Here is a 25267-nt window from a genome sequence, read left to right on the forward strand (position 1 = left end):
TAACAATAATAATAATAATAGGAATTTACCCCTACATGCAAATTTGGTGTGGTGTGCCATTGATTGGTCTCGGTACTCTGCAGTGGACTTTCGTGTCCAGACGAATTCTGACGATGAAATCATTATGATATATATCCTCACAATGGCCATATGCCAAAATCCCCCAGACTCTGCCACCAAGCGCATTACAACCCAATAGGGAATTCCAAAGTCTATACCATCATATGATACCAGCATGATGCATGATAGAACCAGTGTAGGAGCTGCGCACCCTGCAAAGCAAGACCAAGATCCCTCACAGCATTCGCTGATTCACAATCTGACCCATACCTATGCATGTGCACAACAGGCTCGCTCTGAATGGATCCGTGATTTCACACCATGGTCATCCCAACCTCATATAATAGATCCGCCAAGCTCTTGGGCATGCAACGTTGCAACGTTGACGACCTAAGGGAACTGTGACGGGCTCGCAAGCCCCTAATAGTACATCACCCTACCTGCTCAGCTCAATTGAGTAACGATTCTTGAGTACAAGTGACAGTTGACCCGAAAAAAAAGTGTGCACGAATGACTTGGCCTAAAAAACCACCCGTTGATACATCTAGGTCTCAGACCATGCTCCCAACACCCCACACCTGGCATCAAGACAATCTCCAGCTCTACCCAAGGCACCATAGCCTACAGAGGGCGCTCAGGACTGCCAGACTTCACAACACTGACATCAGCTCAGCTTGTGGTACATACAAGTGTGTACAAATGTAAAGCAAAACTCAGAATGATCCCCAAATATATCCTAACGACAGGTAGGGAGCTCGAGATGACCGTTGGATAGTGCAGCAAAGGAACGCTGCATCAGAATACAATCGCTGTTGTATGTACACGTTTGCAACCTCTATATATTGTACTGTACAAACTTTGGGAGCAGCAAGACCCGCCTCTGCCGTATTCTTCTGATAAAGAACGGCCAACTTTTAAGATCACCAAGTGTTATATTACTGGATACACAGTACATTCCAGTATACAGTGCACAGCCCAATGAGGCCTGCAGTACAGGGCCTTCTCCAGTCAAGGCTCCAGGTTCATCTTCCCCAAATTGTCATTCAGCACAATCCATGGCACATTGTTGGTACACAGATGGCAACCCAAGCTCCTCGAGCTTGCTGCCACGCCACGAATGCCCAATTCAGATCTGTCCTGCTGCTAAAATTTCGCAGGCATTCTTCTCCAGTATTTTAACAGGCCTGCTCAATCGCTCAAAATCTTCTCCATCCTCTCAAGATCGCCTCCGGCACGCCACAGACACATCACGGGCGAGTTGATTTCAGCACTTTTGAACATTGCGGAATCATGATTGCAAAGCCCTGACGGCTGTCCCATGAACACATGCACCGCTCTGGCGGAGCGCGCGGCGCGCCGACCGGCTCCCGGCATCGGCCGCCAGCGGGCGTTAGGGTTATTTTAGCTCCCTCAGTCCCGGGGGCGGCGGAAGGCGCTGCAGCCGCGGTCGCGAAGTTTGTCGGCGATCGAACGCAGGTCGATGTCGGGGAAGCCGCTCCAGCTGAAGAGCTCCTCGGGGTCCATCCGCCATACGTCATCCTCGTCCACCGCCGCCTTGTCGGAGTGTATCGTTGGTGGCGGCTGCTCCGGCTTTGCGGCGTCGGGCGCCGGATCGGCCGCGACTTTGCCAGCCGCCTCAATCGCCGCCAGGCGCGCCTGCTAGACAGAAATCGTATGTGCAGCTCAGCAGAGAAGGGCTTGCACATCCGGTCTTCGTAAATTAAGCGCCTGATGTTTCAACACGATTGGTGCAAGCACTGTGCAGGCATGGTTGCACGTCTGCTACCTGTCTGCTCCATAAAGCTTTGTACAAACGAAGCACCACAGAACATGTTGAGGCATCCACAAAACATGTGCAACATCCAGACAGCCACCGCAGAACCATGCTGGGGGCATCACAGGACATGTGTGAGATCCAGGCATGCAAGGGGCACGGCGGGGGCGCACCTTCTTGGCGGCGTGCTCGGCGCGGATGGCGCGGCGCTCGGCGGCGGCGACGCGGTCGTGCATGGCGCGCTTGGCCTCCAGCATGGACGACAGCGACTCCTTGGACGCGCGCAGCGTCTCGTCCATAGCGGCCGCCAGCGCCTCGTCGTACCGCCGCGTCTCCGCCCCCAGCGTGCTCGCCTGCGCGCACACAGAATTAATCAGACAACCCAAGACCAGCAATATCCGTCATGTCACATAACACACAGCCTCTGTCACGAGAGCGCCATGCACTGAGCGAAGCTTGCCTTTCCCATCTTGAGCTTCATGCAGAGGAGAGTACAATATATGGGGTAAGTCAATTAAGATTCAAGGGCAAAGTCATCCAACCCTGAACCTGCCGGTAGTCTTAAATCCGACAAGCTTCTGTGGGGCAAGTGCCATGTGCATGTGACAGTCAGCTCAGAGGGGCCTTGGGGGCCGTGCCTTCTGCTCGACGGAGTGGACCTGGTCCGACAGCTGTTGCATGGTGGTCAGCGCCGCGTGCTGGGGCTCCCAGGCGGCGAGCGAGGGGCGGCAGAGCACGTCGCGTGCGCCCTCCAGAGCCAACGCCCCCAGGAACACCGTCATTACCGCCAGCAGGCTGGCCGCCGTGATCCCCCAGTACATCTCAAGCACCTGACCGCCACACATGCCCAGCGCAAGCTCAGGCAACAAGAACATTCCTGCACTCCGTCAAGGCCATGCTTATATACCAAATCTAGGTCATTGTATAGCAGCAGCCGATGCAGGGAATCTGCAAGGCTATGAGTACAAAGCGTTCAGGCTGAACACAGTGTGCCTCATGAGCCCCAATGCACATACGAAGGTGAGAGCCTGCGTAAAAATAGGAACACGATGCGCTGGGACTCCGGCCAGGCACTTGTTGGGAAGCTTGGGGCCAAGAGGTGGAATTAATGAATGAGGCGCACCTCGAGGACGTCCTTGCGGTGGAGGAAGTTGGAGAGCTGCTTGCTGAGGTGGCCAAAGAACAGGAAAGGCTTGGACGCGGCAGACGGCACCTGGGCGATGGTGTGCTTTGCCTTGCTGACCTGCATGCATCAACAGGCAACCTCTCAACACATATACGACTGACCTCTCCAACATCGACCCGACGATCTCTTTCCTCCAAATACTTGTTATGCGATCCAAAAGCAATGATTGACAACTGCAGATGACAAGGGTGATGAAGAATATAATGTCAGGGCCGAACCATACAAAGATCAGACTTGGATGTCCAGCAATTGGATGAGATGCAACCAAAAGGAATGTGCAAAGCTAGGCAGGTGCGCACTGTGAGATTGTGCTGGACCCACGAGGCGCTGACAGCGGCGGCGCCTGCGATGCCCTGGGCGCCAGATCTGGCACTGCAGCCGGCGGCCACGGCCCCGTGCTGCACCGCGCTTCCCACGGCGGCCGCTGACGCCTTGAGCGCTGACGGAGTCGTCCTGATGGCCCGCAGGGACCCCTATAGAGCATCTTGGCTGGTCAGACACACAGCATCGCTAATCCCTATTTGGCCCTCATGTCCTCCAGCAGCTCTGTACTTTATTTGTAATCCACTGGACCCTAAGGTGCCGGCTTGACCTGCTAAGTATGAAAGCGCCCGTCAGAAAGGCAGGGATGCTGATATACCAAGCGCCACGAGGTAAACCCAGGCTTCCTCTACATACTGCAGAAGAGCTCTGCTTCCTTTTCCTTGGCTTTGATTCGGATTCTCCATGCACAAATCTTGGAGGCAATATCAGGGAGGCGGACTCACCTGTCCTGCAGATCGGATGGCGCCTGCGCTGGCACCCAAGACGCGGCCGAGGCGGGAGCTGCGCAGGCGTGCTGCGAATGAGGACGTCGGCGGCCGCAGGACAGCCGGAGCGTCGGCGGGGGCGACTGTGGGGCGCGCACGGGCCTGCAACACTACCAGAGTCTCACCAGCTGCCTGACTGCACTGGAAAATTCTCCTTGTGCTCGCCATGCAGCCCTCCGCGACTGACTACAATCACTTACTGGCACCCTCCACAGCTACTGGTCGGTCTTTTGACTAATAACATTGTGCCATTGCAAACAAAGTGCTGGCATCCGCAGGGGGGGCCAGGCAAATTGAGCAGTCGAGAAGACACCGACAATTCTCGTCGTCAGGCCGAGACATGCACACTTTTCCCTTTCTGGGCTTGAACTCCTCACGAGTTTGGCCAGATCTCTGCCGGGCCCTTGCACAACAGCGAAAATGCAACGCCCACGGCACAACCTCCAGGAACACTTGTAGACTGGCTTGATTCTGAGCTAAAGGCAATAACGGTCCCTTGATAAATATCCCACCTGGAGGCAGATGTCGAGGGGCCGGGCGGGTTCGCGCGCGCGGTCCATGGCCTTGAGGGCGTCAGTGGCCTGCCGCGACTGCAGCGCCTCCAGCAGGGTCATGTTGGGGCCCACCGTGCCCAGGTGTGCCATCAGGATGTTGCTGCGCACTGGCGCCGGCGTCGGCGCTCCCAGCACTCGGCCCTCCGCCACCGCCGGCGGCGCGATCCGCGCCGGGCCTGTGTGATGTAGCCCCACGCATCAGCAGGCGTTCCCATTTGCTTTCTATTGACTCTTGCGTATTGGAGTAGCCCCATAGACTGAGCCAGGCCCCTTTCTATACATAGCTCTCAGTGCCCAGAGGAACCAAGATACGGTTTCTAATCGGCATGAATTTTGGGTTAAGACGTGGGCAGGGAGTGGCGCTCTGTTGCCAGACAAGTGACCTGAAGCAGACCCAGCAGCACGGCAGCGCTCAGCATGCAGCAACAATCCGAGAATGCTCCCAGATGGCGGGACTTTGAAAGCCAGCAGCAAGGGCGTCATTACTCCAACCGTGGCAGCATGGTGGGCAGCTAGCGGCAAACGCCACCTGCTTGAGTCAACTTTTACTTTGTATGCTGTAAGGGGGCTGACCTGTCGGGGTGCGGTACGGGGCAGGCAGGGCGGCGAGGGCGGGGGTGCCGGAGGGGCCGAGCTTGCTGACGGCGGCGAGGGTGATGTCCTCAAAGCGCGCAAAGCGCTGCTCCAGCTCTTCGGTGACCAAGCTGGCAAATTCCTTCTCGTTGTGCTTCAGCTCCAGCTCCAGCGCGTCGCGCGACGCGGTCATCTCCCTGCATGGTCACACAGAAACTTTTGGTATCAAACATGTCACAAATGACGGCTTTGCTTGTCATCATGCACCACAGGGGTGACAAAGGAACTCTTGTGTAAACCTCTGGCGAGTAGCCAGATGATCTCGAGCTAGGGCGCCCTCTTACAGCATGCATAGGAGATGTGTGCCAAATGCAAGCCTCTTATGTCACAGATGCTGCAATTAACTTCTGCCCGACATGATGCACCACGGAACACCTCATCAGCACTTCTAACATCCTCCGCTCTGTCTGCAAGCTAAGTAACACGGATGCGATTTGGACATGCATGGCTTCATGCACGTAGCCACCCATAGGCAGCTGAAGATAAGCTGCCCATGGATAGCCCTTATGCATGAAGCATGCAGGCGATCCTTACGTACGCAACAGACTGCGCTTTCATCTGGATCTTGGGGTCCAGAGACATCGACGCTCAGGCAAGAGTAACAGGGCGGGGCTTACTGCAGGGCGCGGGTGAGCTCCTCCTTCTCGGCCTCGCTGTTCTTGACCACGTTGCCCAGCACCCACTCCTGCTGCTGGTTCGCTTCCTCCAGCGCAGCACGCAGCCGCTCGATCTCCCTCAACGCCTCGGCCAGCCGCTCCTTCAACAATGGTACCGCCTTGGGGCTCGACACAGGGCTACCCACTGCAACCTCCTTCTCTTGTGCATCCTGCGCGACAAAAAGGATCCAGCAAATAGTTAGTCAGAACGCAGACGTGGGGGCTAGTAACAAGTCGACATTATTTAGTTGCCCAGGAGTAGAGGCATTCAGCAAAGTACCGAGCAAGACCTCAAGGGACGCGGGTCAGGAACGCATGAACAAGAGGAGAAGGACGCACTGGCTCAAGACAAAGTAGAAAGTACTGCTTCCTCCTGCTTGTGAGCTTGTGCTTCGACCATCATTTGAGTGTAGAATGATAGTAAAACCAAAACAGAGGCACCCACAAGGCTGGCAGGTGCTCACCCCAACCTCGGGAGGAGGGAGCTGCTTTGCCGGGACGGACAGGACAAGGCAGGGCCCTTCTGGCTGGCTGACCAAGCTCTCCGCCCCCTCAGACACCACCCTTGAGCGCTCCTCGCCTTCTTCTCCAGCATCCTGTTGCAGTGCATCCCCATGCTTGGCATCAGGCCCCATCGCATGCAAGCAGCTGCCTGCATTGCGCGGCGCTCGTCCTTTGGGCCTCAGATGGCCCGTCAGGGTCGTCAAACAAGTTGGCCAGCTATCTCTACTGCAAAGGGCTCCTGATGGTGGCTTGCCATGCATGTTGTGCATATTTTTGCGGGATCATGGATGCATTCGCTTAAACGCAGATCAGAATGAGTATTAGGCAGGTCTTGTCCACGTTACTGATGTTTCACCTAGGGAGACTAGGGATTATGCAAGTAGCATGCATCCAGTACCTTGATGAGCTGGACGCCAAGATGATCGGTTACGTCAAAGTCTTTCCCAAAGACCGCCTCGAGCGCTGCCGCGCTCTTGGCATTGATGGTGGCAAAGTGCAGGCGTGGGCTGGGGTAGCTGTCCGGGGAGGGCACAACCAAGTCCAGGATCTTAACTGGAGAGGCAATGTGCAGTGGGGTTCCCACAGGCGTAGCACAGGCTGACTGCAAAACCATACCACCGGGTTAGACACTTTGACAATCTTGCTGTGACAGGCTTGCACTCTGAGCCGCTATGGAACACCACGAGATCCCTTGTGCGATCCACAAGCGAAAGTTGGCTGTGCTGGGTGTTGCCCTGTCACAACTAAACCCTTGGATGGCAACATCGGGACAACCTTGTGCATACTTTCAGGCGCGAAGGCGCATCCAAAAAACCACAGATGCATTGCATTCCGTGCTAAAAGACAGCATGCAAAGAGACGGGAAGGAATTTCTTTCGTGCCGTGACGCACTGGAGATATTTCAAAAAGTGCCCTGAATATCTGCACCCAACCGAAACGGGGGTTGTGCGTTTAAAATGCACCTCGATGCAAACATGCACCCTTCCTCAGCAAAGGCCAGCTAAAAAAGCACTAGGCCGGAGCCCAACAGATTCCGTCACCTGCATGCTGGGGCTTCAAGCGGCAAAACGCAAATCTCGCATCGTGGTGTAGACCCCATGACAAACAAATTTTCCGGGACATGTAGGATCACAATGCATGTACGGCGCATGCCCGTCGCTTGCTACGCAGTAAAGAGGGTTTGTGCATGTTGTGGTGACTTTGGCATAACGCCCACGACAGCTGGTTCATATCATATATCTAGGAACGGACCCCAAAGGACCGGAAAAAGCATCACAGATGATACTGTTCCAGCCATGCAAAAGCTGCACTGATGTCTGCCAAAACCCACTCCATCGACTTCCAGCACGTCATCACAAGGGCAAAAAGGATTGAGTGTTGCAAAGGTTCCTTTGGTGCCGCCATCAGCCCCGCAAAATATGTCGTAAGGTAAGAAAATTTACTCTTCAAAGAGTCAAGGCACAGCTTTTTGGACTCTGCTTGAACAGCTGGCAATACTCATCACAAAGCAAATTTTACCTGCTCCTGGGAAGAGTTGGCATCCTCGTTCACCATCACGTAGTCAAGTTCGTGGGCATGTTGACCAATGTTCCTCTTCCCCGGCTCCACCGCAGGCAGCACAGCTACAACTTCCTTCGTCCCCGCAACATCCAAGTGTTGACCTGAAGCCATGGTGGTAGCTGCTCCTTGTGCTGTTGCACGTTATTTGAGGAGACCTGGTCCTGCAACTCTGCCAAAGCAGGTCAGGCGGTGTTTGGGCTCAAGATTGGCTCCTGCCAAAGGATTCTGCGAATACTCGCGCCCTTCTGGGACAGCGAGCCCAAAAGGACCCCCCTGTGACGACAGCACAGCCAGATTTGGCGAGCCAGAGCAAATACCTGTAGAAGTCAGCGAGTGCTAGCAAGGTTGCCTGCTCCAGTGGAAGGTCAGTGTCACCTATAATCCAGGTATATCAGATGTGGTTTCACAACCATTGCCAGACTGTTCCAGTGTTTGCCATGGTGGGGCAATGTTCATCATGAATTCAATCGGCCAACCGCACACCGCACACAGTGACTGATGCACGCGTTGCTGTATATGTCAATGCCCTTTGCTGTTGACATCAGCGGTCCACTGCTCAGCAGTCAGCAGCCTTCTCAGCTGGGCTGCCCCCTAGTAGTGTGTGCGCCTATTAGTCACCATCATTGGCGAACTCTGGGCCACCACCTTGCATGCATGGTGCGCACCTTGTACAACAGCATGCATGACGATTCGCATACATGCGCAAGTCTTCTAATTCCTCATGCTTGACGTTATTACCAAGCAGTTACAGCCGCTCAGGCGGTAGCATGATATCCACTGACTGCATAGGTGGCCTTACAAAGCAATGGTTCCCATGACATTGGCATACTGCGCAGCACCCATGAATGTATATACTGCAGCCGCTGCACGATGACGCTATCAAAATGTCAAACTTGCAGAATTAACTGGTCTCTTAAGGGGGTCTGGCCGGAAATTGGCCAGCAAGCTGATCACTAAAGCTTGTGTGCCCTTGTATAGCTGTTGTCAAATTTGGGGATCCAATCAATCACCTCAAATCTTCATTCCTTGATGCAGTGCTAGTGAGGCATCCGAACCTGACACGTCAATTCAGCAAATTAACCAGAAGTGATCAACGGCAGCACTGGATGCTCACTTGTGGAGCTTGGATCCTGGCTGTCAGGCCCTGGATGTGGTTTTCCTTTTGTGGGAGTTCAAACCAGGAGCCAGGCAGCCAACGGGCCAAGTGGCATGTCTGCATTCTTGTCGAGCAAAAAGCAAAATCCGTGTAAAGTTGGTCTGACAGGGGTCCTGCAGGCTGCATGCAGCGCAGCTTCAGGCAAAGCTGAAGGTGAGTCCTGGTGAGTGAGCCCCTCCCCATAGAACGGATTTCCTGATTCCAACTTGCCAATCGGACAATCACATGCACAACAGCTTGAAGATCAAAACAAGCTCGCAGAACCAAAGGTGCCCTTGAAAAATCCCTCTCACGTCCCGACGAAGTTGTTGCAAACCCGAACACCTAAGCGTGAATTCAAGCAGAACGCGCCCTTCAGTCTCTTCTCTCTCCAAACAAGCCCCACCAATCATTGAGCAACCTCCAGCTTTTCCAGAGCCGCAACCACCTCCTTCATGGTGGGCCGGTTGGCCGGGTCCTTGCTCATGCATTGGGCGCCGATGCTGGACAGCTCCTCAGGCACAGTTGGAGGGAACTCCAGCGACTTGTTCTGGATCGTCACGTGGAAAATCACCTGCAGTTAGTAAGAAAAATAAGTCCTCGGCGCATTTGAGCCCACACTGCTTGCGCCACAGCCATTGCTGGTGCACAGCGCACTCACCCTTCAGCCCTTCTATGCGGTACAATTAAACATGCAGCTAAAATAAAAGTTGTACTAAGTTAATACAGCCAGCAAACAATGCTACAAACACCATCATTCTTTCAGGATCGGCAAACCCAAAGTCAGAAGCTATGAAAACCATACAGGAGTCTGCTGCCACATCTGCAGATTCCACAATGGTCTCCAGCCTGGGACCACCACGCTTCCAGAAACCAGTGAATGCAAGAGGATTGGGTAGGTGGGCAGGCAATCATACCTGCATTTGCATGAGTCCCGCCCAGGGCCGCTTGCCGGTGCACATCTCCCACAAGAGCACGCCAAAGGCATACACATCCACCGACTTACTAAGCCGGCCAGTTGTCAGCAGCTCTGGCGGCATGTGTGTCACCGTCCCAAAGGTGCCTGTGCTGATGGCCTCTTGCGACAGCACCCTGCTGAGCCCAAAGTCAGCCACCTGCGCCAGTAATGCCCGCGCTCAGCTTATGCACTATCTCCATTGAAAGGTGATCGGCGGGTTTGCATCCTTGCAGAACATTGACTGCAGACGACATACGGTGGCATCATTCCTAGCAGAATGACAACGGGTGCAGGGGTCTCGTATGCTGTGAGTCGGGAAGAAGGCGCGCACCTTGCATGTGAACTTCCTCGTGTCCTTACTGCTGGACGTGAGCAGTATGTTGCCGCCGGAAAGGTCCCCATGCAAGATGTTGATGTTGTGCAGGTACGCAAGAGCGCTGGCAATCTCCATAGCAGTCTCCCTGCGATCACAACCAGAAAAACAGAATGAGGAGAGGTGACATCGTGCAGACTGCCGGGCAGAGTACGCCTCAAGACCTACCTTTGAAGCTGGTTAATCTTAATCTCACCAACAAGTCGGTCAGTGATGCAGGACCATGCATGCAAGGATGAAGATACCTTGCACTTGCTACGAGCGACACACACAGGCCACACACTGCTCACAGCAAGGCTCAAGCCTCCCCGTTCAGAAATGTGCGCTCACCTGACAGCCGTCACATTGCAGGTGTGCTTGAGGGCTCCTGATGCGCTGCCATCGATGGACTCAGGGCGGTGCCGGTTGAAGACCCCCCTGTCCACAGCATCCTGCAGGTTGCCCTTGTCACAGTACTCCAGCACGAGCCAGGTCTCTGTGAATTGCCGCCCACATGACTCCTGGTCTGGCGAAGATATGCTCTGCCGCCCCTCCTGCCCGCTCTGCACCCACAACAGCACACAATCAATCTTCTGCGATGAATTGGATTCAGCCCTTCCAAGCTGCTGCAGCCTCCTGCCCTGTTTCAGGCGTTTCAGCTTCTACTGCTGTTTTGTAAAAATGTAACAACTACAGGGAAGGCAGTACAAGCGGGAATGTAAGCATGGACAGCTGCCGCGCAGCGGCAATGTCAAGTGTGCAAAACAGTGCCACATCTTTCATGTCGAGAAAAAATTCTGGCAGTGGTCTCAATGCACGGATGAAGCAATTCTGCACAAGGCCCCAGGTAACTTGCTGGTACTTGCTGGCTCCCATAGCCCATTACTGATAGCCCACTATGTGAATCGGAGCTCCAAGGTCTTCCTTGCTGTGTTGATGGATGGACAGCTCCCACTGCTGTCTTACATGGCATTTTGCTGGGGCCGCTCATTCTTGGTCATTAAAATTTATGGACAGGGAAGAGAGCATAGGAAATGAGAGGCAGGAGGCGTGCCTGCACGGCGCGCTGAGTGGACTTGAAGGTCTGCACGATGTTGGGGTGGCCCAGGTCGACGGAGTGCATGGCCTCCAGGGCGCCGCGCATGGTGGAGGACGGCGTGGCCGAGGCAAGGCCAGCGCCCGCCACAAAGTCCGGGTCGGCAGCGTTGTCGTTTGCGACCGGGATCATGGATGAGTCATTTGCCATGTGGATGATCTGAACGCACCAATCATGCCATCAGCTGCTGGACGTCAACCTTGTGTTGCATCTGCTCCCTTTGAAACTTGCATGTGCATGTGCAAGGATAAGATACAGCCCACACATACCAAAAGGTCGATCATGTGTCCCAATTGGGTGGGCCAAGCTATGAAGCACTAATAAACATTCTACACCAGCTGCCACTTCTTCCGGGCCTCTGAACGCATCTGTTTACATCAATTCTTGAGCAGCCCGGTACTGATACCAGCTTTGGACAGGGACACTGCCAAACAAGCGCAAAAACTTCTTTTACACACAATCCAATACCGCTTCCTCAAGAGGAGCATGTGGCAGATGTCCCACCTTCACAGCGACGGGGGCGCCATTCCAGACGCCACGGTAGACCTTCCCAAAGGACCCCTGGCCAATCAGGGGCCCCAGCTCCACGTCCTCCCAGGGATGCCTCTTGGCAGCGCCCCCCACCTGCTTGGGAGCCCACTTGGGCTCCTGCCCTGGCAGCATCGGCTCCTCCAGGCTCATCATCGCCTTCTCTGTCACCTGTCAGCCAAGGGAAATAATACTTTTTACACAGCCAGGCCAGCAGTCATTCACTCTGATGACCATACGTCATGCTGATGCAGCACGTATGCCTCATGCAAGTAAGGGTTCCCCGGCGCAGGCTCCGAGAAGTCCTTCTGAGTCAGACTCTTAGGGGTTCCCCCCCGAATTGTACAGCATTTGAGCGCTGTGCAATGCACTCACCGTCAAAGAAGGGTCATGCAAGGCATGCTTGGGCGAGCGCTCACCGTGACAAAGTAGTACTGGTCTGCTTGGCCTGAGGGCCACTCGGCAAACCCTGGGATGCCGATCGGCTTATTGTTGTCCAGTGCATCCGTTGAAGCAGGCCTGCAGCAAACACATGCAGCTACATCAGCAATCCACTTCTGATGCACAGAGACATAAGCCCTCAACACCGCTGGAAAAAGTAATCAGGAGCACAAATCATCAATAATTACTACATGAGAAGGTGGGCACAGAGTATGGGGCACAGGGCTCACCTGAAGTTCGTCACGTATCTAAAGCTGCGGCCATCCGGTGTGTTCCGAAGGAGGTCAATTGTGAAGCTGGTGTGCTTCTTCACAACTCCTCTGTACTGCGCCATGGCCGCCTCCTGAGGAAACATTGGGGCAAATAATCAGCGAGCGCCCTCCTTCTCGCAATGCGCTACACAGTAGACAGTGGAATAACAAGTGAGATTAAGCTGGCAGGGGCGCACATGACTCGTGCCGGGGATCTCAAAGAGTTTGAACACTGGCTTCCCCAGACCTTCCTCCCTGGAGAATCCTGTCAGACACAGCATGAAACTCGTCTTCACCTCTTCTTGCCCACAGCAGCAGAGCAGCAGTCAGAGACATAACGATTCAAATCTCGGCAGGAACAGATGCATGCATGCTTCTCGACAGGAGGCCCAATACAGCATTTGATCTGCTGTACACTGCCATGCATGCATGCATGCATGCATGCAGTTGCCAGCTATGCTCAGGGCCCACCTGTGACCCTGGACCAGGCATCATTGACAAAGAGGATGTTCCACTCCTCATAGTCGGTGTTGACCAGCATGATGCCCTCTGAGAAGCAGTCCATCGCCCCTATGAGCCCTGATGTCTGACTGCGCAGCCGGTCCGTCTCCTCTTTCTGCACAAGCCACAGCACGCCTCACAAGTTGATCGCTTCCTTGCAAAACCTCACCTTCCTACGGGACTGCTCCGGCAGCTGCATGGAGTGGGCATCTTGTCCACAGACAGAGGCCAAAGCACTAAGACAATTCTGTGACCAACCCAGCAGATGGGTGATGATGTTTCGGCAGAGCTCCAGTGACACTGCTGCATGTGTGTGTGCCGCAAACAGGTCTTCCAGAATGCAGCTCATGGTCCAGGGTAAATATCAAACAGTAAATTTAGATATAGATCCCCCAGAAGGGTCTTAGAAAGGTGCTTTGAAGCCTACCCGCGCGATGTCCTTCTCGATCTCACGCACAACCACCTCTGCAAAGTTGGCCAGCACCATGAGCTGCTCGGCGTCCAGGTGGCGCGGCTCCTTGTCGATGACGCACAGCGAGCCCAGCCGCATGCCGTTGCTGGTCACCAGCGGTGCTCCAGCATAGAAGCGGATGTGGGGCGCCCCCGTCACCAGAGGATTCTCCATGAACCTGCGCAGCCGAGCCCCCCTGGAGCGCTGCTGCATCTGTGGTCTTCATGCACTCAGCCCGCCATGCAGAATAAGAAGGATGCCACCTGCTTGTTTACAAGAAGCATGCGCACGCCCTGGTTCACTCCTGCTAGACTAGTTGGCAGAAGCTGTAGCTTAATAGGGTGCATGATGCCTTGTCAAGTCTTCACCACAGCAATAATTGTGTTTGGGTGCATTGTGGCGAGTCAAGCTAGAAGGGGCGTATGTCCAGCTAGCGTGGCAGTCACTGGGTGAGCACATTAGACACTTGTCGACATAAGGAGTGGACAGGGCAGCAGAAGAAGCCTCACCGTTCGTCCTCGAGGGCGTCGGTGACAATGAGCACCTCGGGGTTCTTAGGCAGCAGGGTCCACGCGCAGAAGGAGGTGGCTCGGCTGGTCTCTGTGACCCCCGGCAGCCCCTGCGCGCTCTTGAACCACTGCCGATCCGTGTCCACCAGGGAGACAATCGCGATGGGCACTCGGAAGATGCTGCACAGCTGCACAGGGAGTGGAAAGTCTCAGTTGACCACCGTGATCCAGGGAGAGACATGGAGCCATGTAGGCGCGCATGATGACAGTGACCAGCTCTCAAATGAGCACAAGGGAAGCCCTTTGGCAGCCAATGACCCAGGCGTGCTAATGTCACACCTTTGTGTTCTGTGCATACACGAGCGCAAAGGATGATGGTGCAGGTCAGCTCCACATGAAGACATGAGTACATGGCAAGCAAGTCGGCTTGTAAGTGTGCGCACCAGTTTGGTGATGTCATCAAACCGTGGGTCTGGGGCCGAGTCGAGGATTTGGCATGCGCACAGTGTCTCATGCCGCTCCTTCTCGTTGGCAGGGATGGGGGCCCCATAGAAGCCGTTCTCCTCGGGCCTGTTATTGGTGGCAGAAAATGGCAGTCCGGCCGTTGAGGGAGGGGGCGCTTCTGGGACCTTAGCCTCCGGCTCTGCCAGCTTGACTGCATTCCCCTCCTTGCCGTTTATACCCCCATTCAGTGCAGGAGCCTCCACAGTGCCATCAGCCTGCTGGTCAGCGACAGGGATCAGCTTGCAAACACATCTGATCTAAATTATCACGTACATCTTCATGAAAACGCATTTTTTGAAATGTGATGTTGTCAAACAGTGGCCTAGTTCGACTCGTGCTTCTGTACATCTGGTATTCCTAGCCACTTACCGACGTCAAGCAAGATACCTAATCTGTCTTCCCATCTGCAATTTTATTGATTACTGCATAATGGAATTCTGCAAATTGCCAGAGCTGTTGTGCCGACACCATATACATTTGGAGCAACTAGCAAGTCTGCACTGAATATACGTTGGCCAAGAGCACGGAATAGGTGCACTCCCACACTATTTTGATGCATAGCTTCCCATCTCAGGTGAGACCTCGTCATATGCCTTCGATTCTGCTTCTGAGCTCGCGATGAACACAGCTTCGCACATGCCAGCTCGCCTGTTTACCCAAGGGTTTGGGGCTCACCTTCACCCCGTGCTTTCCAGAATCCGTTGCAAGATTACTCGCACCCGTTGAGGGGTCTTTCACAGCCGGTTTTGAGCTCACACACCCCATTCTTAACAGCTACCTAGTCACCCATCGCCTGGCCTCTTGCTTTCCTCGGTGCAGATCGCCGATGCGAGCCGGTTACATGCAGATGGCATCAACGTGCCCGCTTCTGTCTCTCAGCACTAGCAACAAACCCTTTAATCAGCACGGAGAAATGCATCATCATATCCTCCTCACTCCAAGAGAGGGTTCTCGTGTTGCCAAGGGTCGAGATCTAATTCAAGGGATTTCACTTATGAGGTCACCCTGAGAGATTGTGATGTCAACACAGTTTAATCGACATCCAGGGCACAGTGGGAGCGATATCACAGCTGCTGAGAGGCTGATCGGTGTGATTACTTCCAGGTTGTGGCAAGATCTGGGTGGTCCGCTCATACCCAGGGAAAAGACGTACATCAGGACTTACTTTGGGCCCATCCCAACGGGCGCAAATCCTGGGGCCGATCCAAGAGGTTGCATGATAGGCCGATGCCCTTGATATCTCGGTATGCAAAGGAGCCAAGGGTCTTGTAGAAATTCCAAGAGAGATGGGCTCCGCAGCGGACTATCTTGAGGATCCCTTGTTTGGCCACACCCGTTATCGCAAGATAAAGGACCTCAACGAAGGAACCTTTGGGATCGTTCTGCTAGCCTTAGATGTGCGGACCAATGAGCAGGTAGTCACCATCCCGGGCCTCTCCTGTGCCTTTATCCTTGTTGAAGATCACTTCGTCACCTCAGCGAGTTATGAATGCAATGTGATCAACACCCAACGTGTCCCCAAGTTTTGAGTGCATCCAAAAAGAAGGTTACTTTGCACATGCTAAGCCCATGTCCAGGCTGGCTGCGTGTTGAGGGAAGGGGCAGAGATGGAGTCCACGTGGAACTCCCACAACTGATGCAGCTGCTGGGCATTTCAGTGGTGACATGTTCCTCCAGGTGGCCATTAAGTTCCTGGAGCGAGGCGCAGGAGTCAACAAGAGCGTGCTGCGGGAGATCCTCAACCACAGGCTCTGTGTGGTGCATCCCAACATTGTGCAGTTCAGAGAGGTGTTCCTGACACCTGTCCACCTGGCCATCGTCATGGAGTATGCGGCTGGCGGTGACATGTTTGAGTACGTCATCAAACACAAGCTGCCGCACCATGGCCAGGGGCTTGTAGAGCCCTCAGCACGCGCATTCTTCCAGCAGCTCATCATCGCTCTGGAGTTCTGTCACGAGCTGGGCATCGCAAACAGGTGGGCTGCACCCTTTCTCCTGCCTTGTAGGACCACCTGTTGCATACAATGCAACTGGGCATGTTGCAACACGTGTTTATATCCGTGCCAGATCTCACAGAATGCATCCTGCAACTAAATGCCAGTGCATGCGGCGATTTGGTGTAATGCCCCAGCTATGTCACTCACCTCGCTGCATCATGCCAGGCTTGCATGTTTGAATGTTGAATTCAAGTATAAAACTCCCCCCTGCAGGGACATAAAGCTGGAGAACACGCTGCTGGACGCAACGCAGCCGCAGCCGAACGTGAAGATCTGCGATTTCGGGTACAGCAAGAACGAGTTTGTGGACTCGCGGCCGAAGACGGTGAGCGGCACGCCGGACTACATTGCGCCGGAGGTCCTCATGGCAGACCAGTACGACGGCAAGAAGGCCGACATCTGGTCCTGTGGGGTCATGCTCTACGTCATGGTCACAGGTGCTCCTTTGACTGGCCTATTCATTGGGCACACTTCGCCACCCTGCTGTCGTGGGGGTGCTCTATATTAAAATCATTGTGGTGGCTGTGATTCACCGGTACTGATTAGGCTGCATCTCTTCATCAATGTTTGCCATACCCAAAGATGGCATTTTGTGCGAAGCTGTTTTGTCGCGAGTCCACCGGCCCCAGTAGCAGTTGTTGTGAAGAGATGTAAGTGTACTTTCAGCCTGCGCCTTGGGCCTGAGTATCAGCTCGCTGTGCAGGTGTGCTGCCCTTTGCAAAGCGGGGCGACGACAGAGGCAACAACCTGATCCGGCTACAGCAGATGTTTCCGCGCATTGTGGCGGCCGAGTTTCAGCAGCCGCTGCACGTGAGTCCGGAGTGCCAGCACCTGCTCACGCGCATGCTCACGCCCGACCCGGCGCGCAGAATAACCATAGGCGAAATAATGCACCACTCCTGGTGCGCTGCCTCATTGATCATGTTGTCATTTGGCCTGGCTGCAATGGAAGCCTGCCCAGGACTATAAGCCTGCTCAGGATTTGGTAAATGCCCTGTTTGCAACCTCCGCTTTTTAGGCTTTGCAAAGTGTGCAGCTGGCATGAAAAGATCTCTGCAGAATCCTGTTGTGTCTGGTCCACTGGCACGACTCTTTGTCAAAAGTGCAAGGGAATGCAGGGATCTGCCAAACAGCAAGGTGGTCTTCTGCAACCTGATGGGGTTGCTGGATGGATGTGCGCAGGTTTCTGTGCAACCTGCCGCCGCACATGCAGCACTTGAACTACACGCTGGTACAGACGCTGGTGCCTGTGGGCCTGCAGAGCGTGGAAGAGATTGAGACCATTGTGCACCAGGCCACTCGGCCCTCTGCTTGGCCCAATTGGCCCCCTGCGTCCGCATCTGCATCTGCCAGCCACTGACTCCATCAATCAAGAGAGTGGGCACTGGAGCCACTGGACATATGAACCACAGAAGGGATGCTGCTGTTGCAATGCTGCGAGCTCTGACAAGCACAGTGCTTCCTAGGAACAGCTGGCAGCCTTCTGCTTCGTACCCGAGAAGTGATTATTGACACTGGCCGTTATTACTCGTTGGGCGGCCCTGGAAGCTGTCCTGCATGGACTGCTGTTTAATTTTACATGCGTCGAAGCCGTCAGATATTTTGTCTGTCTTCAAGAGACGCTTATGCACTGGGGTGGGGAGGTTAGGAGCGGGTAGCTGCCCCGACATAAAGGGTGAGGCTGGCAAGAAAAGGTCGCAGAAGGGGCGTGAGGGATAGAGCGGCCAATGCTTGGCAAGTACAGATGGCAACGTTGAACGGTGTGCTGTTTGATATCTTATTATGCTCCCTCACAGAGCCACAGATCTGCCTATTTTACTGGACCCTCTTTCTCCTTGCCAACATTTTCAAAGAATTGGCTGCACTTGTGGACACCGCCTCTACAGGATTCTCCAGTACAGAGCTTGACGGAAGGAGGCGGTCTGCTATAGGAACAAAAGCTGAATTTGCTAACGACAAACAAATGTGGAAGAGGTTGCGTTGCTGACTGGGTCTGTGGCACCACTTATGGTGCAATGCATGTCGGTCATGGGAGACCCAGTGTGACATGTTATTGGTGCTGTGACGTCTTGCTCCGGACGGGCAGGTGTTCTGACTGAAGGAGTCAATTCTGTGCGTCCTCATTGCGACATAGGTGTGTCATTTGCACCTGCCATGTGCCCCTTGGGATATTGATACCTGCGGTGATTGGGATGGCCAAGAAGACTGACCAAGATGTGGCGTTCTTTGTCATCATCAAAGGAAGCAACTGTTGAACATCCTTTGGAAAGGGCTGATCCGATCTGAGTCAGCTGCAGATCTCTAGTAGAGGGTCCGATCTGAGTTAGGGTGGTACAGAGCTAGTTCTGTTGTGAGGCTGTGCCCAAGCAGATTGTATCGCATGACAGATTTGAGGGCTTTGCATGGAACCTAAACAGCACAGAGATATTCCTGTAGCTTTGCTCCACCCAGGCCAAGGCTGACAGGCTGTCACGTCATGCTGTGTCCAATCTGATGACTCACCTTCACCTTGGCTACACGACCTTTGACTTTGGAAGAGGGGAGGAGCTTTCACTCAGAAAATCAGTTCAAGTGTCAATGAGAATGCAGATAGTCCTATTCGTTGGGTTTATGGCGGACAAATAATATTTTATTGCTGTACTAGAAAACCTTTGTACCCCTCTCATCCATCCTGAAGTACAGGAGTAGAAGAAATTTTAAATCGACCGATTCACCCCTGGTCCACTCTTTGAATCTTGTCGTGAGGCCTTGAGAGTGAGATGGTCTTTTTAGAACACCTGTTCATTCCTCCGAAAGGGGGACATTCCTGGTCGCATCCAAGCACAATAGTCGCCACATTCTCGCTATGTTGGGCCAGTTTTCTGGTGATGCAGTGGACGGGCTTGACGTTGCCTAAGCAAAAACTCAAACGGAAGGACCAGGTGGAGTGGCATAGCCGTGTCATTTCCTCTGTCCACGCCTTAGTCTTGTGTCTAGGTGAGGCCTTTAAGGACACATCCACCTAACTAGAAGCGGATGCACTGCTATCGGTCCCTCCTGCAGTGCGTGGACATACCACATTAATTGCACATCTAGCTTGTGAGATTTCTGCTCTAGCTGGCAAAGGCACTGTCAGGTGCTGTGTCAGAAGTGTGAACAAACGCTCCCCGCTCCTGCCATGTTGCAGGGTCGCTCATGTGCTATCTGGAGCTCCAGGACAAGAGCAGAGAAGCATTAGTATCTGGCTATGCTGTCTGGCCAGACGTCTTTGCCCGGATATTCCTAGGTATGCACCCAGGCTGTGCCAGCATTTCCGTTGGACAAATGCATCTGGGCTGTCTTCTTGAGGTGCCACATTTCCTCATCTGCTCTTTGCAAAGAGCACCCAATGCCTCTCTTCATTGCAGGGTACCTCTTCTATGACACCACAAATATGCTGGTGTACTACAAGTACCTTGGTGACAAGTCTGCCATCATCCATCACATAATCTTCGCCTGCGCTGCGGCGTACGTGCTGGGTCACAGCATCATGGCGTTCCCGTTTGTGTGGCTGTCTCTTTGTGAGATCTCCACTCCCTCGCTCAACCTCAGGTGGGCACCGTGGTTTCTTTGCTCACCTCCAATACGGGAAACTCTTTACTGTCGTCTCTGCGGGATGATCCAGGTTTACTATCATGACTGTGGGCCTCGATGTTCTTTTCCACTGCACATGGCAGCCATAAGACATCGAGTCAAGCACTTGACACTACATCGCTCTTGCAACTCTTGAGGATAGAGTCTGAAGGCAGCAACTCAGCTCTTACTGGAGGGGACCAGAGGGTTCGCGTGCATGAGACCCTTTGCTCAAAGATTTCAGTTCATGTGGGGTCTGCAGATGGCATCTGGCGGTGACAGACCAGAAGAATGGGAGCTTGTACGTTGCAAACGGCGTTCTGCTCACAGTCTTATTCTTTGCCTCGCGCGTGGTCAGCTACGGGGCAGGCATGTGGCACCTGTGGGGCCTCAGGTCAGCTCCTCTGCCATGCTGTCCTCATTCCCAGCCTCTATCTGCCCGGAACAGGCACATCACAAATGACACCCCTTACACCCTCCCCGGCTCTTTTATCTGAAGGACACATATTGTCAATGCATTCCTTGGGAGTGTCAATAAAGATCTTGAAGGCTGGTCCAAAAACGCTGAAGGGGCGGTCTGCGCTGCTGCTGTGCAGGGATGTCTGGGCTGCTCCAGGGCAGGACCCTCTCAACACAGCGCTTGTGGGCCTCTTCTTCCTAGGTGAGGCATTTACTACTGCTGGAACTCTACATGCATTGCTGCACCGGGAGGTCTCTGTGCAGCTTGCTCGGCTTTGCAGAGATCTGACCGCGTCTGCAGGCCTGCAGTGCCTTTGTAAGATGTCTCATATGTCACGGCGATGCCTTGCATCACAACTTCCTGTGCTGTTGCAGGGTATGTGTTGAACCTGTACTGGATGCAAGCAATCCTGAATGGAGTCCTGCGGGCGCTGTCACGCTCCAAGCCTGCCAAAACAGCCTGAGCAGACATCCCACTCAATGGCGGATCCCACTCACGGAAGTCTCCCTGCGGGGGAAAAGCCATGCATTGTACAAAAGGAGTGAGCAGGCTATCAAACACAAGAAGAGCAGAGAAGAGCAGCAAGTGTCCGGATTTTGGGAGCAGTCCTTAGGGGAGTGCAGGATTAAGAGAGCACAGAAAAGAACGTGACAACACCAGTGCAAAATTTCCACTGTACAAGTGTACCATCATGATCATGACCGTGTGATGCCTGGACCTAACTCGAGACTGGTTGCCACCCACTTCATCGCCAGCAGGCGCCAGCGGCTGGCGGCTAGCTGGCTAGGATTTGAACATTAACGTTGAATGACCTCCCGTACCGGCTAGATCTATCTACATTCTCACAGTACTGCCAAAGGGCTCAGGATGTATCCGTGACTCACTCGGAGCTTGATCTAAATATTAATCGAGTTGGGGCTTGTACGGTATTATTATTATTATTATTATTACACGTTTTCCAGTCCTCAAGGACTAGGTACGTCAAGCAACACCTGAATTATTGCTCTCCAGTCTTCTCGGTTCTTGCACTTCCTCCACCAGTCATATGGATGCCCAATAGCATCAAGGTCATCTGTCACATAGTCATTCCAACTCTTCAATGGTCGGCCTCTAGCCCCACTGCCTGACATTGTAGTTACTTACAATGATTGTACTGAACATCATTGGGTTGCTACAACTTTGAGATAACAAGGCTTTAAAGAGTACAGTAGCCACGGCCTAGCAAGGGCCTCACGCCTTGAGGGGCCTGGGCCCGCCAGGTGCAGTGTAGCTGCCGGACTGTGGCAGTTAGTCTGCACATCATGTATGATGCCATACGTATACTTCAGGCCTAGGCCTTTAAAAGAGTAACATGCGCGCAGATGATAGGCAGCCAAAACTCCCAGTGCATCAATGAAGACAGTGGCAATCTTAAGGAGATAGAGTGAAGGAAGGAGCAACGCCCATCATCTAGCACTGCTAATGAAAGTTGCAAGCAGGATTCCCCTTACCAATGTGATGTCATGGCACATGCTCTGACATAATGGCTGAGGTAAAGCTCCTCGTAATGAACCCTCGCCTTCAAGTCTCGCATTCCGATTCTTTAAAGGCACAACCAGAATAAATTGATCACCCAGTTCGCCTTGAGAGATCCTTTTGCACGATCGCAATGCCACTCCACCGCATTTACGCCGCGAAGGGGACATTCTCGCCTCCCGAAAAGAAGGCCATTGCGCAGAGTATTACCAACATATACAACTCTATCCCAATTCCTGCCTTCTACACTGTGGTGGTGTTCATAGACGTCGATGAGGAGAGCATCTTCGTGGGCGGGGAGTCAAACGCTCGCTTTGTACGCATCGTCTCTCAGCACCTCGCGAGGTCGTACTCAACTCCTGAGGCGTCTGCAAAGGCGAGCTTCCTCGATCGCAAAACTATCATTTTACGTTTGCTGCTTAGAGAATTGGACATCTCTAGGAGTTCTGTGTGCGTAGGTATGTCTGTCAGAGAGCGATGTGCATCTGACTCACTGGTGACGATGATGTCACAGGTGATAGATCTCATCCAAGACGCCTTCGCACCATACGTCCGTGACCGTGGCCTGGACTGGGAATCTCACGTCGAATGGGTGGAGAGAGAGTTCTGGAGGGAGAATGGCATGCGACCTCCCCTGCCCAACACTGAAGCAGAGAAGAAGTGGGTCGAGCTGAACAAGCCGGTCCCATACTAAGGGCGAAAGTTTATAGTGTCGACGAATAATGCTTTGTATGGGTTAAATGGATCGTACGTCCTGCACTCCTGAGCCTGCACTCGCACGGATCTGTGCCATGCGATCGTTTGATTCTTTCCTAGATCGGCAGGTGAAGTAGATAATTCACGTTCGACCGTTTGGAGAATTGTAACGCTTGACTGTAATCAAATTGGCACCTTTTCAATCTACCACAGGATCTTTGCTATCAGATTGTCGGCCTTAGCAATTGAACCCTATACCAGCTTGTTTCTTACCGGGGTTCCACGCAGGGCCCTGCTTTTACAGTCTTGCTAAGTTTCTTATGTTCTCTCATTACTGCACGAATTGAGAAGCTGACAAAAGCAATGAATACTTCTGTCGGTGATTTGGTCTGCGATTTGAACTGCGGGCGTAACGAGTGTGTAACGCCAGGACCGGATGTCTAGACGGGTTTATGAACCTGGACGCAACATTAACCCTTTGCAGATATTTCAATTGGTAGAATCCAATAAAATCGTGTTGTGAGACACATTTACTGCGTATCATGGACGCCGACGTTGTCGTGGAGGATGGAATACTCAAGGTATGGCAGTTGAGATGTGTGTACAAGTCGCAAGAAGAAGGAATGCGCCGTCCAGTATAAGAGAACACAATGCTGTGGCACAGAGTATTAGAGGCTTCACATGGCCTGGCATCGAGTATGGAGAGCCACCACGCTTTAAGCATAGCTTCTTTGAGGTGACAGACTTGCCTTGATGTCCCTGGTTTTGCAAATGGCCTCTCAATTTCCCAAATCTTATAATTCAACGCCAGTTGTGGCTTCTGGGCACAGTACATCGACGCACTTCGCTTCGGAAATCTAGACCGGTTCAGAGAAATCGAAGAAGAGAGCGGAGACTGGTGGTTTTCATCACTGGACAGAGGCGCCGGTGCTGCCTTGCACTTTGCAGCAGAGTGTGGTCAGGTCAGATTGACCTTCCATCTCAACTTGCACAGCTCCTTACAGTCTTTCTCCCTGCAACGTGCTCGGGTATATAAGTTCTCCAGAAACATATGAGAGAACCCTTTATCTGACATCCTCTGCCTCGTGGCTGCTGCAGCTGGAGTGTGTGAGGTTCCTGGTGGAGCAGAGAGGGGCGTCGGTGAACCAGGGGGACCTGGGCAGGGGATGGACGCCCCTGCACAGATGCGCGCACATGGCGCATTACACGCACGCCCCCTTCCTGGCCACCTTTGAGTACCTGCTGATGCAGGGCGCTGACGCCAGCATTCTCAGCTCAGCAGGCCCCCAGTCAAAGCCGCTGTCAGCTGTGCAGGTCGCCGTTTCCAAGGCATGCATCCACCTTGCTCATGGCAACACTGCTGGCGAGAAATTGTTGGCTCCCCTTGTCAGCCGCTGCTGTTTCCTGTGAGATCAGCGCTGCAGCAAGTCATGCTACTGGAGGATCAGCAGGATCAGGATCCTTTATCCAGGCCCCAATCCTGGTGGATACTTGGACTAGTCATTTGGCAGTACTCCAGAGCTGATGGGTGCTCCCTGATTTCAGACATGCAGCAATGGTGGCTGCAATTTTCAAAGATGCAGCACCTTTGCACCTTCAAGGGCGATGAAGGGATCCTGGTAGATAGGGTGGGTGTGTGTGTGTGTGTGTGTGCAGGGGCGAGGCTGGGAGCCTGGGCAGCTCAGGGCCAAGCTGCAGGAGCTGATTGAGAAGCACAGTGAGGTGCCCAAGGCAGCGGTGTACACCCACAGCGGCCCCCAAATCGGTGAGACAAAAGTCAATCCTGCCGAGCATGTTTTAGAGGTTTAACGAAAAGCACAACCGGACAATCTGGAAGGACGTGGCACTCGAGCAATGCACACCTGAGTTACATCTGTGATGGTTGTAGATTTGGGTCCCCCTTGTCTGCATTTAAGACTTCGATAGCAACAGGTCCAATTTGGACTTGTGGTAAGATGACATGCAGCTGCACCTGAGCTTAGGTCATGAGTGTTGGGTGATTACAGGGGAGGCTGCTGAGGCTGTGCTTCGCGCTTGGGAGGCGCAAAAGCCGCTGCTGCCACCGGCCGACTGGCGCGCTCCGCCACCGGCCGGTTTTGCCGACGCTCAGGGGATGCGGCGCGTTGCAGAGGAGCCGTGGAGACCGGTGCGCCAGAAGGACCCTCGATGAGCATTGATTGCTGCAAAACACCATCAACTGCAATTGATAGTACAGTATCTGCAGCTGCACATCACGTCATGCATGCCCGAGACACCTTGTTCCTGGGAAGGAACATCATTCTCTGGTTGGAGCAGTGGCGATGAAGAAAATGCGAGCGGAGCACTGGGAGGGAAGATGGAATGTGTTGGACACAGTGCACACATGTGTGGTGAAGTGAGACGCTGGTAATGCGCTCGCAGGCGGGGGACGAAGATGGTTCCTTCTTCACGCGGCCCATGACAGAGCTGGAGCTGCAGGCACAGTCGAGAGCGGTTGCTGCCGCCCACTGAGTGTGCAGTGCTGTGCTAGCGGCTACTAGCGCGCTTGAGGTGCACTTGCAGCACCA

At 53.7% G+C, this 25267-nt stretch overlaps 8 protein-coding genes across 8 annotated transcripts; 6 read left to right on the forward strand and 2 right to left on the reverse strand.

Moving 5' to 3' along the window:
• Positions 1-171: 171 nt before the first annotated feature.
• Positions 172-1505, forward strand: COCSUDRAFT_32491 (hypothetical protein). The gene has a single exon (XM_005650604.1). The coding sequence runs from the start codon at positions 239-241 to the stop codon at positions 452-454; it is 216 nt and encodes a 71-aa protein (XP_005650661.1). The 5' UTR covers positions 172-238; the 3' UTR covers positions 455-1505.
• COCSUDRAFT_61113 (hypothetical protein) lies at positions 1471-7847 on the reverse strand (the record flags this gene model as incomplete). Its single annotated transcript, XM_005650605.1, has 12 exons — positions 1471-1716; positions 2008-2187; positions 2494-2664; positions 2958-3077; positions 3320-3493; positions 3788-3931; positions 4342-4559; positions 4957-5153; positions 5634-5842; positions 6137-6268; positions 6574-6777; positions 7695-7847. 12 exons carry the CDS (start codon positions 7845-7847, stop codon positions 1471-1473), a joined length of 2148 nt encoding a protein of 715 aa, XP_005650662.1.
• A 668-nt stretch (positions 7848-8515) lies between these two features.
• On the reverse strand, positions 8516-15100 carry COCSUDRAFT_64994 (kinase-like protein; the record flags this gene model as incomplete). The annotated part of the gene is made up of 14 exons (XM_005650606.1): positions 8516-9445; positions 9789-9986; positions 10161-10290; positions 10533-10744; positions 11236-11436; positions 11782-11976; positions 12225-12324; positions 12477-12589; positions 12695-12762; positions 12969-13113; positions 13426-13627; positions 13959-14146; positions 14402-14677; positions 15044-15100. 14 exons carry the CDS (start codon positions 15098-15100, stop codon positions 9281-9283), a joined length of 2250 nt encoding a protein of 749 aa, XP_005650663.1. The 3' UTR covers positions 8516-9280.
• A 420-nt stretch (positions 15101-15520) lies between these two features.
• Positions 15521-17819, forward strand: COCSUDRAFT_27662 (kinase-like protein; the record flags this gene model as incomplete). Its single annotated transcript, XM_005650607.1, has 5 exons — positions 15521-15877; positions 16140-16438; positions 16673-16896; positions 17163-17361; positions 17642-17819. The coding sequence occupies exons 1-5, from the start codon at positions 15749-15751 to the stop codon at positions 17817-17819; spliced, it is 1029 nt and encodes a 342-aa protein (XP_005650664.1). The 5' UTR covers positions 15521-15748.
• Positions 17820-18192: 373 nt separating this feature from the next.
• Positions 18193-18865, forward strand: COCSUDRAFT_32492 (hypothetical protein). Its single transcript, XM_005650608.1, has one exon. The coding sequence runs from the start codon at positions 18204-18206 to the stop codon at positions 18444-18446; it is 243 nt and encodes an 80-aa protein (XP_005650665.1). The 5' UTR covers positions 18193-18203; the 3' UTR covers positions 18447-18865.
• Positions 18866-19030: 165 nt separating this feature from the next.
• On the forward strand, positions 19031-21521 carry COCSUDRAFT_64996 (hypothetical protein). Its single transcript, XM_005650609.1, has 6 exons — positions 19031-19435; positions 19626-19724; positions 19846-20029; positions 20313-20444; positions 20647-20711; positions 20885-21521. The coding sequence occupies exons 1-6, from the start codon at positions 19219-19221 to the stop codon at positions 20971-20973; spliced, it is 786 nt and encodes a 261-aa protein (XP_005650666.1). The 5' UTR covers positions 19031-19218; the 3' UTR covers positions 20974-21521.
• Positions 21522-22158: 637 nt separating this feature from the next.
• COCSUDRAFT_61117 (hypothetical protein) lies at positions 22159-22719 on the forward strand (the record flags this gene model as incomplete). Its single annotated transcript, XM_005650610.1, has 2 exons — positions 22159-22341; positions 22540-22719. The coding sequence occupies 2 exons, from the start codon at positions 22159-22161 to the stop codon at positions 22717-22719; spliced, it is 363 nt and encodes a 120-aa protein (XP_005650667.1).
• A 544-nt stretch (positions 22720-23263) lies between these two features.
• Positions 23264-25211, forward strand: COCSUDRAFT_61118 (hypothetical protein; the record flags this gene model as incomplete). Its single annotated transcript, XM_005650611.1, has 6 exons — positions 23264-23302; positions 23552-23683; positions 23820-24035; positions 24378-24486; positions 24728-24867; positions 25122-25211. The coding sequence occupies 6 exons, from the start codon at positions 23264-23266 to the stop codon at positions 25209-25211; spliced, it is 726 nt and encodes a 241-aa protein (XP_005650668.1).
• Positions 25212-25267: the final 56 nt, after the last annotated feature.

Source organism: Coccomyxa subellipsoidea (assembly GCF_000258705.1).
Source record: "Coccomyxa subellipsoidea C-169, whole genome shotgun sequence".
NCBI lineage: Eukaryota > Viridiplantae > Chlorophyta > Trebouxiophyceae > Coccomyxaceae > Coccomyxa > Coccomyxa subellipsoidea.